Below are 12277 nucleotides of genomic sequence, written 5' to 3'. Positions count from 1 at the left end.
TGCAGGCACCTCTCCTAATGGGAAAGTGCCTTAAATACTCAGTGTCTCTCAGCTATAGGCAGACATAGGCTGAAGCATTACTGATAAATGGCGTACTGGCCCTTTAAGAGGAGGGTCGGTATGAACGTGCACTTCTTAGGTGCACTCCCGTGAACACTGTGCGGCATGTACAGGGCCCGGGAGGAGGAGTCAGCAGCACACGTAGATGGCCGGGGAAGTGCGACTGAAGAGACGCTGGCGCTACAGTAACTAACAGATCAGTAGACTGGGGGTAGATGTCACCGGAGGAGAATAGGACTATAATGGCAGTACAGAGGTGAGGGGTAATGGAGAAAGGCAAGGCTGATGTATTTAAGGGAAATGGCAGAAGTATAGCAATTGTGCTTGTTTTTATGTGTTAATTACATTTTTTTTATCACATTAAAATACCCCAAAATTCAGCAGTTTTGTGTTGAAACGTTCTCTAGGTTTTCACTTGGGCTCGGGAATCTCCCCCTGATCCTCGCAAACCTTTGGATACCTATTATGACGATAAAACCGGTCGCCTAATGTCCTACAACTTTGAGAAACCTGAAAACTTAACCATTGAAGACTTCAGAAATCCGCAGGCTCTTCCCGTGATCCGAACTCCCGACATTCAGAGAGGATTGGACTACTTCAGACCGTGGCTCGGCACCGACACGAAGCAGCCCTTCATCCTGGTGGGACCAGAGGGGTGTGGAAAGGGGTAAGACGGGATGCAATGTCAGTAAACCCCTGTATATATGTGTCAGCAGTGAGTGATAATGTGGTCCTGTATTTTCAGGATGTTGCTTCGCTATGCATTTTCTCAGCTGCGATCTACTCACATCGCCACAGTACACTGCAGCGCACAGACGACATCCCGCCATGTACTGCAGAAGCTGACGCAGACCTGCCTAGTGATCAGCACGAACACAGGCCGAGTATACAGGCCAAAAGACTGCGAAAGACTGGTCCTGTACCTAAAAGACATCAACCTACCCAAACCGGATAAATGGGGCACCAACACACTGGTCGCTTTTCTACAACAGGTGAGACATGTTTGTTTTGATTAACCTACCACATCAAAGTTAAGGTGAACCTTGATGTCATCAAAAATCAGCTGAGTGGACAGAATAAGAATTACATGTTTTCAGTTAAAATGAGCTCGCTTACAGAATCTCAGTAAACTCTTTCTACAGCCAGCAGTACAGACGCAGCAGAAGCCAAACGGTGCAATTTTTCTGAAACCAAATTACAAAAATGATTTTTAGCCCAAATGCATATGTGAAGATAATTTCTTTATCGTTCCTTTGGGAGACCCAGACCATGGGTGTTTAGCTTCTGCCTCCGGAGGACACACAAAGTACTACACTTAAAAGTGTAGCTCCTCCCTCTGAGCTTATACACCCCCTGGTAGCCAGTCCTAGCCAGTTTATCGCTTTGTGTCAGGAGGCATACATCCACACATGCATTCTCATCTGATTTGTTTGACTTTTGGAAAGAGTTTGAAGAAAAGCGGGTCCATGTCTGGACTCCCGGCATGTCCCTTCTCACCCCACTGTGTCGGCGGTGTTGTTAAGGTTGATTTACAAGGCTGCAGCCTTACATGCCGCGCTCCTTCACCATCCCTTCTGGGCTCTGGCTTGAAGTGGGAGCCAGCACGGTCTCCATGCCTGGCAGGAGTCCGGTCTCCATCCACAGCCCCTTGAGGATTCTGTTGGACCGGAGCACTCATCCCCAGGGACATGGCCCTGCGTCTCAGCAGCTAAGTACCTGAGACGTTTATGTTGGGGGTCCCGGTTCTTTATTGTAAGGGGAGAGTATGCTGTATGTGATTGTTTTTAACTTTTACGGCGGGTTCTCTAGCTTTTGCCTGAGAACCGCGCCGATGGTGCCTGCTTGTCGGCCTCGCCGCTTAAATTTAGGCCCTGGCTTCACCGGAGGCCTAGTTTCATTTTCCTGCCCTCGCATGTCACTCATGCAGAGGGACAGGTTCGGCTCCTCCCGGCGGCCGTTCTACACAGGGGAGGGACACTCCCCACTGCTGGGGCGTCCCTCCTTCCCTGCAGGTCTCTATAGCCCTCCAGTTCCCGCTCTTTTATAGGAACGCCCCCTAGTTTCTCAGGCAGAGTTCACTCTGCTCTGGGACATCCTGCATTCTGCATCTCTGCTGAGGTGCTGCGACTGGGGGACCGGGCTTCGGGATCTGGAGGGCACACAACACCGCGCTCAGCGGTCTGGTAAGCCACAGCCGGTCTCCGGTTGTGGACCTCTGTATATTCTCCCTGGGGTTCATTCTCTGCAAAGCCCCCACTCTAGCAGCATGTCTCACACAAGGAGCAAGGCTCCAAAGCTTTATTCTGCATGCACTGCATGTAAGCTCCTGCTGCCTGAGCCGAGCATTTATCCACAGTGTGATGGTTGCTCTAACTTGGCGGTGCCACAGCCTGGAGTCTCACCCCCAGTGGTCTCTCAGGCTGCTGCTGCACCTGTGACTTAACCCCCGGCCTGGGTAGAGTCCTTTTCTAGGTCCATATCCCAGTCATTTGCTGAGTCCATGGGACTTTTGTCCAGGACTTTGATGAATATGCATCAGCCCCCCTCACAGGGTGCCTCTAATACTCTTGACAGAGGATTCCTATCCTCTGACCTCCGTCCATCGGAGCTCACGGAGGATTCATCATCTGCTCCCAGACCCCGTCCTTCTAAGAGAAGGCGCAGGGTTTCCTCCCCCTCCCTATCCCACGGCTCTGTCTCAAGAGCTGACTCTCAAGATGAGGAGGATGCCCTCACTGGGGGCTCGGAGGCTATGTATCCCTTCGATTTCTCTGAGGGTGACTCAGATCTTAGTGATTTGATTGCTTCTATTAATTCTGTGCTGGATCTCAATCCGCCAGTGTCAGAGGAGCAACCTTCTCTGGCAGAAAAACATCAGTTTACCTCGCCTAAGAGAGTGAAGAGTGTGTTCTTTAACCACTCCAGTTTTCAGACCGCTGTGACCAAACCCAGGGCCCGCCCTGACAAACGCTTTCCAAAGCGTGGTTCTGATGACCGGTTTCCATTTCCACCTGAGGTGGTCAAGGAGTGGTCTCACTCCCCAAAGGTAGACCCTCCGGTGTCTAGGCTCTCAGCCCGGACCGTTGTGTCGGTGGCTGACGGCACCTCACTTAAGGATTCCACTGACCGTCAGATTGACCTTCTGGCCAAATCTGTGTATGAAGCTGCGGGGGCCGCGTTTTCCCCGACTTTTGCAGCAGTGTGGGCTCTCAAAGCCATCTCTGCTTCTCTAGAGGAGATGCATTCCCTCACCAAGGAATCTATGCCTGAGATGGTTACCTTAACTTCTCAGGCTTCAGCTTTTTCATCTTATGCCATGTCTGCCATGCTAGAGGCTGCTCACCGCACTGCGGTGGCTTCAGCTAATTCTCTTGTTATCCGCAGGATTTTGTGGCTTCGAGAGTGGAAGGCAGATGCTTCTTCCAAGAAGTTTCTTGCTGGGCTCCCTTTTGCTGGTTCACGGCTGTTTGGTGAACAGCTGGATGAAATCATTAAAGAAGCTACTGGCGGGAAGAGTACTTCCATGCCACAAACCAAGACCAGGAAACCCGCCCAGGGTAGGAATCAATCGAGGTTTCGTTCCTTTCGTTCCTCCAACTGGTCATCCTCTAAGCTTTCCGCCTCGTCCGCTAACTCAGCCAAGGATCAGAAATCCAACTGGCGCCCAAAAGCGCGTCCGCAGAAGACCGCAGGAGGTTCTGCCACTAAGGCAGCTTCCTCATGACTCTCGGCCCGCTCCAGCCACGTCCTTAATCAGTGGCAGGCTCTCCCACTTTGGCGACGCTTGGTTAAAGCAAGTCTCCGATCAGTGGGTGAGAGACATCATATCTCACGGCTACAGGATAGAATTCTCTTCCAGCCCGCCAAACAGATTTTTTCTCTCAACTCCCCCCTGCTCCAAGGCCGCCGCCGTCTCGCAGGCCGTGGCGTCCTTGCAGGCAAACGGAGTGATTGTCCCAGTTCCCGCTCAGGAACGGTTCAGAGGTTTTTACTCAAATCTCTTCCTAGTTCCAAAAAAGGACGGTACCTTCCGGCCCATCCTGGATCTCAAGCTTCTCAACAAGCATGTCCGGGTGCGGCATTTTCGCATGGAGTCTCTGCGATCAGTCATTGCCTCTATGACCCAAGGGGAGTTCCTGGCGTCCATCGACATCAGAGATGCCTATCTACATGTGCCAATCGCAGTGTCAAGCGGAGTGTTTCGCTCACTCTCGCCACCCTAGCCAAATTCGGGTGGATTGTCAATCTTCCCAAATCCACTCTGACTCCGACCCAGAGTCTCACGTACCTAGGGATGCAGTTTGAGACTTTGCCGGCACTTGTGAAGTTGCCCTTAATCAAACAGCAGTCTCTCCGGCTGGCGGTGCGCTCTCTCCTGAGGCCCCGCCGTTATTCCCTCAGGCGCCTGATGCAGGTGCTGGGTCAAATGGTGGCCTCCATGGAGGCGGTTCCCTTTGCCCAGTTCCATCTGCGTCCTCTGCAGCTGGACATTCTCCGCTGTTGGGACAAGCGGCCTTCCTCCTTACAGAGGTTAGTGGCTCTGTCGCCACGGACCAGGAGCTCTCTTCAGTGGTGGCTTCGACCCCTCTCCCTGTCCCAAGGGCGCTCCTTCCTGACTCCGTCCTGGGTGATTCTCACCACGGATGCCAGCCTATCCGGCTGGGGAGCGGTACATCTCCACCACAGAGCACAGGGTACTTGGACTCCGTCCGAGTCAGCCCTTTCAATCAATGTGCTGGAAACCAGAGCTGTGCTTCTAGCTCTCCTAGCCTTTCACCACCTGTTGGCGGGCAGGCGCATTCGAGTCCAGTCAGACAACGCGACAGCGGTTGCCTACATCAATCACCAAGGCGGGACACGCAGCCGCCTGGCAATGTTGGAGGTCCAACGCATTCTTCAATGGGCGGAGGACTCCAAGTCCACCATATCCGCAGTCCACATTCCTGGCGTAGAAAACTGGGAGGCAGATTATCTCAGCCGTCAATCCGTGGACGGTGGCGAGTGGTCCCTGCACCCGGCAGTGTTTCAGTCAATCTGCCGCAAGTGGGGCACTCCGGACGTGGACCTAATGGCATCCCGTCACAACAACAAAGTTCCGGTTTACGTGGCTCGCTCCCACGATCCTCAGGCCTTCGCCGCGGACGCTCTGGTTCAAGACTGGTCCCAGTTTCGTCTGTCCTACGTGTTTCCCCCTCTAGCTCTCTTGCCCAGAGTCCTGCGCAAGATCAGAATGGAGGGTCGTCGAGTCATCCTCATTGCACCGGACTGGCCCAGGCGAGCTTGGTATCCGGACCTGCTCCAACTGTCCGTGGAGATGCCGTGGCATCTTCCGGACCGTCCAGACCTGCTCTCGCAAGGTCCGTTTTTCCGCCCGAATTCTGCGGCACTCAAATTGACGGCGTGGCTCTTGAGTCCTGGATTTTGACGGCTTCTGGTATTCCTCCTGAAGTCATCTCCACTATGACTCGGGCCCGTAAGTCTTCCTCCGTCAAGATCTATCACAGGACTTGGAAAATTTTCCTCTCCTGGTGTCGCTCTTCCGGCCATTCTCCTTGGCCATTCTCGTTGCCGACCCTTCTGTCTTTTTTACAGTCCGGTCTGCAGCTAGGACTGTTCCTCAACTCTCTCAAGGGACAAGTCTCAGTTCTATCAGTGCTGTTCCAGCGGCGTCTTGCCCGGCTGGCTCAGGTCCGCACCTTCCTGCAAGGTGCGTCTCACATCATTCCGCCTTATCGGCGGCCCTTGGATCCATGGGACCTTAACTTGGTCCTCACGGTATTGCAGAAACCCCCTTTCGAGCCCCTTAGGGAGGTTTCTTTGTATCGTCTTTCTCAAAAGGTGGCCTTTCTAGTTGCCATAACTTCTCTCAGGAGAGTCTCTGATTTGGCTGCGCTCTCCTCGGAGTCACCTTTTTTGTTTTTTCACCAAGACAAGGTAGTTCTCCGTCCGACCCTGGACTTTCTTCCTAAGGTGGTCTCTCCCTTCCACCTTAACCAGGATATTTCTTTGCCTTCCTTCTGTCCGGCCCCTGTTCATCGCTTTGAGAAAGCGCTGCATACTCTAGATCTGGTGCGTGCTCTCCGGAGATATGTGTCTCGCACCGCTGCGCTTAGGCGGTGCACCTCTCTTTTTGTGCTAACCACAGGGCGGCGCAAGGGTCTCTCTGCTTCTAAGCCGACCTTAGCCCGTTGGATTAGATCGACCATTTCGGACGTCTACCAGAGTACTCAGGTGCCTCCCCCGCCGGGGATCAAAGCACACTCGACCAGAGCTGTCGGTGCCTCTTGGGCTTTTAGGCACCAGGCTACGGCTCAATAAGTCTGTCAGGCTGCCACTTGGACTAGCCTGCATACCTTTTCGAAGCACTACCCAGTGCATGCTCATGCTTCGGCAGATGCGAGCTTGGGCAGATGCATCCTTCAGGCGGCTGTCGCCCACTTGTGAAGTTAGGCTCCGCCTACTTCTTAGTTTTTTCTGTTTATTCCCACCCAGGGACAGCTTTGGAACGTCCCATGGTCTGGGTCTCCCAAAGGAACGATAAAGAAAAAGAGAATTTTGTTACTTACCGTAAATTCTTTTTCTTATAGTTCCGTATTGGGAGACCCAGCTCCCTCCCTGTTGCTTGTTGGCAATTTTCTTGTTCCGTGTGTTATCACCGGCTGTTGTCGTGGACAGAGTCTCCGGTTGTTCCGGTTCTTACTCGGTTCTACTTGTGGGTGGCTATTCTCCTTCAGCTTTTGCAATAAACTGGCTAGGACTGGCTCACCAGGGGGTGTATAAGCTCAGAGGGAGGAGCTACACTTTTAAGTGTAGTACTTTGTGTGTCCTCCGGAGGCAGAAGCTAAACACCCATCGTCTGGGTCTCTCAATACGGAACTATAAGAAAAAGAATTTACGGTAAGTAACAAAATTCTCTTTATTGCCCATGAAAGTGTCATATGTTAATGTTGCCCATACACTTAGTAATTGGCCAAATATGTGACGGCGATCTCTACCTTGTCCGCCAACAAACAAACAATCAGATTGGCTAATCATTCATACTCTATCCATGGGGAGATTGAGGGTAGTCGGCCACCAGACCCCTCATAATTCAACGTCTGATCCTTCTCTCCCATTATATCCTCTCTCAGAGGGTTAGCAGGCCCCCGTATACATTAAATATTAGGCCGGTAGCACCAAAATTGATTGGTTTAGCAAAATATAATCTAATTTGTGGGACTTTTTTAATATTTAATATCTTTTTATACTTTGCAAGGAAAAAGGACACATTTCAGCATTAATGGTTTTAGTTGCCATTTATCATTCTGTTGTTTGCCAAATTGTTACATCGTTTGCCATAAGCATCACTTACTCCTGATTTACAAATTTTTTAGTCCTGCTGTACTTGTTGTTATTTCCAAGGTTTTGACTTATCACGGCTTTTATGACGATAACTTGGAATGGGTCGGCCTAGAAAACATTCAGATTGTGGCGTCCATGTCTGCTGGTGGCACCATTGGTCGGCATAAACTGACAACCAGATTCACCTCCGTGGTCCGGATATGTGCGGTGGAGTGAGTATTCTACTGGATTGTGCCTGATTTACACATTTATGTTATTGCTTGTTTGTTTTTTCTTTGCATAAGACACTAGTAATATGCATGTAAACACCTTGAAATCCTTATCATGGAAAAGAGACTTCCGTTTGCCTGTATTTCCCTTTTCTTTATCGTTCCTTTGGGAGACCCAGACCATGGGTGTTTAGCTTCTGCCTCCGGAGGACACACAAAGTACTACACTTAAAAGTGTAGCTCCTCCCTCTGAGCTTATACACCCCTGGTAGCCAGTCCTAGCCAGTTTATTGCTTTGTGTCAGGAGGCATACATCCACACATGCATTCTCATCTGATTTGTTTGACTTTTGGAAAGAGTTTGAAGAAAAGCTGGTCCATGTCTGGACTCCCGGCATGTCCCTTCTCACCCCACTGTGTCGGCGGTGTTGTTAAGGTTGATTTACAAGGCTGAAGCCTTACATTCCGCGCTCCTTCACCATCCCTTCTGGGCTCTGGCTTGAAGTGGGAGCCAGCACGGTCTCCATGCCTGGCAGGAGTCCGGTCTCCATCCACAGCCCCTTGAGGATTCTGTTGGACCGGAGCACTCATCCCCAGGGACATGGCCCTGCGTCTCAGCAGCTAAGTACCTGAGACGTTTATGTTGGGGGTCCCGGTTGTTTATTGTAAGGGGAGAGTATGCTGTATGTGATTGTTTTAACTTTTCCGGCGTGGTTCTCTAGCTTTTGCCTGAGAACCGCGCCGATGGTGCCTGCTTGTCGGCCTCGCTGCTTAAATTTAGGCCCTGGCTTCGCCGGAGGCCTAGTTTCATTTTCCTGCCCTCGCATGTCACTCATGCAGAGGGACAGGTTCGGCTCCTCCCGGCGGCCGTTCTACACAGGGGAGGGACACTCCCCACTGCTGGGGCGTCCCTCCTTCCCTGCAGGTCTCTATAGCCCTCCAGTTCCCGCTCTTTTATAGGAACGCCCCCTAGTTTCTCAGGCAGAGTTCACTCTGCTCTGGGACATCCTGCATTCTGCATCTCTGCTGAGGTGCTGCGACTGGGGGACCGGGCTTCGGGATCTGGAGGGCACACAACACCGCGCTCAGCGGTCTGGTAAGCCACAGCCGGTCTACGGTTGTGGACCTCTGTATATTCTCCCTGGGGTTCATTCTCTGCAAAGCCCCCACTCCAGCAGCATGTCTCACACAAGGAGCAAGGCTCCAAAGCTTTATTCTGCATGCACTGCATGTAAGCTCCTGCTGCTTGAGCCGAGCACCTATCCACATTGTGATGTCTGCTCTAACTTGGCGGTGCCACAGCCTGGAGTCTCACCCCCAGTGGTCTCTCAGGCTGCTGCTGCACCTGTGATTGAACCCCCGGCCTGGGTAGAGTCCTTTTCTAGGTCCATATCCCAGTCTTTTGCCGAGTCCATGGGGCTTTTGTCCAGGACTTTGATGAATATGCATCAGCCCCCCTCACAGGGTGCCTCTAATACTCTTGACAGAGGACTCCTATCCTCTGACCTCCGTCCATCGGAGCTCACGGAGGATTCATCATCTGATCCCAGACCCCGTCCTTCTAAGAGAAGGCGCAGGGTTTTCCTTTCGTCACGACAGCACCCACGAGAGAGGGATCCGCCTCCTTCAGGACAGGAAATCTACAGATAAAAAGGGGCGGTCCCCCTCCCTCATCAGTTGGTTTCCTGTCCTGCATGGATCGGAACCTACAGTGCCTGGGTCCGGTTGAGTCCGTGCGGTCTCCAGGGGAACGGCGGAGCTCAGGATCCGGAAGCACGGTCGGTGGAGCTCCCCTCGTGGACTCTGTCCTCCGGTGCACCTCGTCCTATTTCTCTTGGTCCGGTTTTGCCTCCAGGGAAATGACGCCTGCAGCACAGCATGCTTCTTCCGGGTTCCTCGACATGCGCGGCGGGGGGGACCCTGCCGCGTCGGCGTGCGCTCTCTGCTGCAGTGGCCCGGAAGTGCACAGGAGCGCTTCCGGGGGAGCGGACCGGGGAGGTTCCTGGTGAAGCCCGCGGACCCCTCCATCCTGAGCCGGACGCTGCGGTGAGTTGCTGTCTGTAGGACGGGCCGGAGCCTCTCCCTGTGTCGCGTGCCTGCGAGCAGCACGGCGTGTGTACACGGGAGGGGGTGTGTCCGGAGCCGGCCGCGTCCGCGCTCTGTCTTCGCGGCGGTAGCCCGACGGTTCTCCTGCTCCTGCGGCTCGGGGGATCGGATGAGGGTCTCTGCCAGCCCTTCCCCCTGCCCACCAGTCCGGGGCCTGTGTTCTGGTCTTGGATGCCTCTCTGGGTAGCGGTCCCTCTGCCATCAGCGTCCCATCTCACTTGCTCTGGTATTCCTGGCCGCCACTGCTCCCAGTGGAAGGCGACATGGTGGAGTCTGCACTGGAGAGTGCGCTGGGGTGCCCTCCTCGACTATGCTCGGGGCCTCCTGGCCTCTGTGGCCTCTGGGCCTCCTGGCCTCTGTGGACTCCTGGCCTCTGTGGACTCCTGGCCTCTGTGGACTCCTGGCCTCTGTGGACTCCTGGCCTCTGTGGCCTCTGTGCCCTTCTGGCCCCTGTGGCTTCTCTGACCTCCTTGCCCCTGTGGCCTCCTGGCCCCTGTGGCCTCTGTGTCCCCTGTGGCCCCTGTGTCCTCTGTGTCCCCTGTGGCCTCTGTGGCCTCCTGGCCTCTGTGGCCTCTGGGCCTCTTGGCTTCTGTGGCCTCTGGGCCTCTTGGCTTCTGTGGCCTCTGGGCCTCTTGGCTTCTGTGGCCTCTGGGCCTCTTGGCTTCTGTGGCCTCTGGTCCTCTTGGCTTCTGTGGCCTCTGGGCCTCTTGGCTTCTGTGGCCTCTGGTCCTCTTGGCTTCTGTGGCCTCTGGGCCTCTTGGCTTCTGTGGCCTCTGGGCCTCTTGGCTTTTGTGGCCTCTGGTCCTCTTGGCTTCTGTGGCCTCTGGGCCTCTGGTCTTCTGTGGCCTCTGGGCCTCTTGGCTTCTGTGGCCTCTGGGCCTCTTGGCTTCTGTGGCCTCTGGGCCTCTTGGCTTCTGTGGCCTCTGGGCCTCTTGGCTTCTGTGGCCTCGGGGCCTCTTGGCTTCTGTGGCCTCGGGGCCTCTTGGCTTCTGTGGCCTCGGGGCCTCTTGGCTTCTGTGGCCTCTGGGCCTCCTGGCTTCTGTGGCCTCTGGGCCTCCTGGCTTCTGTGGCCTCTGGGCCTCCTGGCTTCTGTGGCCTCTGGGCCTCCTGGCTTCTGTGGCCCCGGGTCTCCTGGCTTCTGTGGCCTCTGGGCCTCCTGGTCTCTGTGGCCTCGGGGCCTCCTGATCTCTGTGGCCTCTGTGCCTCCTGGCCTCTGTGCTTCCGGTCCTCGGCGCCTCCTGGCCTCCTGGCCTCTGGCCTCTGTGCCTCCTGGCCTCGGGCCTCTGTGCCTCCTGGCCTCGGGCCTCTGTGCCTCCTGGCCTCGGGCCTCTGTGCCTCCTGGTCTCGGGCCTCTGTGCCTCCTGGCCGCGGTGTCTCCTGGCCTCGGTGCCTCCTGACCTCAGACCTCTGTGTCTCCTGCTTCTGTGCCTTGTGCTTCCTGGCCGCGTGTCTCCTGTCTCTGTGCTTCCGGTTCTTGTGCTTCCTGGCCTCGTGCCTCTATGCTTCCTTGCCTCCTGGCCTCTGTGCTTCCTGGCCTCTGTGCCTCCTGGCCTCTGTGCCTCCTGGCCTCCTGGCCTCTGTGCTTCCTAGCCTCCTGGCCTCTGTGCCTCCTGGCCTCGTGTCTCCTGTCTCTGTGCTTCCGGTTCTTGTGCTTCCTGGCCTCGTGCCTCTATGCTTCCTTGCCTCCTGGCCTCTGTGCTTCCTGGCCTCTGTGCTTCCTGGCCTCTGTGCCTCCTGGCCTCTGTGCCTCCTGTCCTCCTGGCCTCTGTGCTTCCTAGCCTCCTGGCCTCTGTGCCTCCTGGCCTCAGGGCTTCCTGGTCTCTGGGCCTCCTGACCTCGGTGGCCTCTGTGGCTTCCTGGCCTCTGTGGCTTCCTGGCCTTTGGGCCTCCTGGCCCCGTGCCTCTGTGCCTCCAGGCCTCTGTGCCTCCTGGCCTCGGGCCTCTGTGCCTCCTGCCCTCTGTGTTTCCTGGCCTCCTGCCCTCTGTGCCTCCTGCCCTCTGTGCCTCCTGCCCTCTGTGCCTCTTGGCCTCTGTGCCTCTTGGCCTCTGTGCCTCTGTGCATCTGGGCCTCTGTGTCTCTTGGCCTCTTGGCCTTGGGGCCTCCAGGCCTCCGGGCCTCGGTGGCCTTTTGGCCGCATGGGCCTGTGTTCTGGTCTTGCGCCTGGCACCTTGCGCCTCTTGTCTTGGGCTTCTGTCCTCGTGCCTCTGGCCTGACGTCTCTGCCTTCTGCGTCTCTACGCCTTGCGCCTTGTGCTCTGCTCCTTGCGCCTCTCCCGCCTTCCGCCTCTGACGCCTTGCGCCTCCCTGGCCTTGCGCCTGGCCTGGCGCCTCGGGCTTCGTGCTTCGCCTCTGAGTCTCTAGTCTTGCCCCCGGACGTGTTTGGGGGTGTTGTGCCGCCCTTCTCTTCGGACTGGTTCCTGTCCTCGCTGGGCTGCTTCCTCTCTCGGGGCGGCGGGAGGTCTGGGCTCGGGTGTTCCTTACTGCTTCCCCGCGTCACGGGGCTCCACTTGCCGGCGTGCTTTTGAAGGGACGTTGCTGCCATCCCGTCCTTGCTGCGCTGTT

General features: G+C 55.5%; 1 protein-coding gene across 3 annotated transcripts in view; it reads left to right on the top strand.

Annotated features, from left to right (window-relative positions):
* Window positions 1-12277, top strand: part of DYNC2H1 (dynein cytoplasmic 2 heavy chain 1) — an 852364-nt gene that overhangs the window by 332012 nt on the left and 508075 nt on the right. For all 3 annotated transcript variants that reach the window (XM_075337457.1, XM_075337458.1, XM_075337455.1), the window contains exons 42-44: window positions 468-727; window positions 806-1052; window positions 7462-7613. In XM_075337457.1, the coding sequence (XP_075193572.1) occupies window positions 468-727; window positions 806-1052; window positions 7462-7613 (659 nt within the window). The remainder of the gene's footprint in view (window positions 1-467; window positions 728-805; window positions 1053-7461; window positions 7614-12277) is intronic.

Source organism: Anomaloglossus baeobatrachus, chromosome 2, assembly GCF_048569485.1.
Source record: "Anomaloglossus baeobatrachus isolate aAnoBae1 chromosome 2, aAnoBae1.hap1, whole genome shotgun sequence".
NCBI lineage: Eukaryota > Metazoa > Chordata > Amphibia > Anura > Aromobatidae > Anomaloglossus > Anomaloglossus baeobatrachus.
The sequence above is the reverse complement of the archived record's forward strand: the minus strand, read 5'-3'. Positions and strand labels throughout refer to the sequence as shown.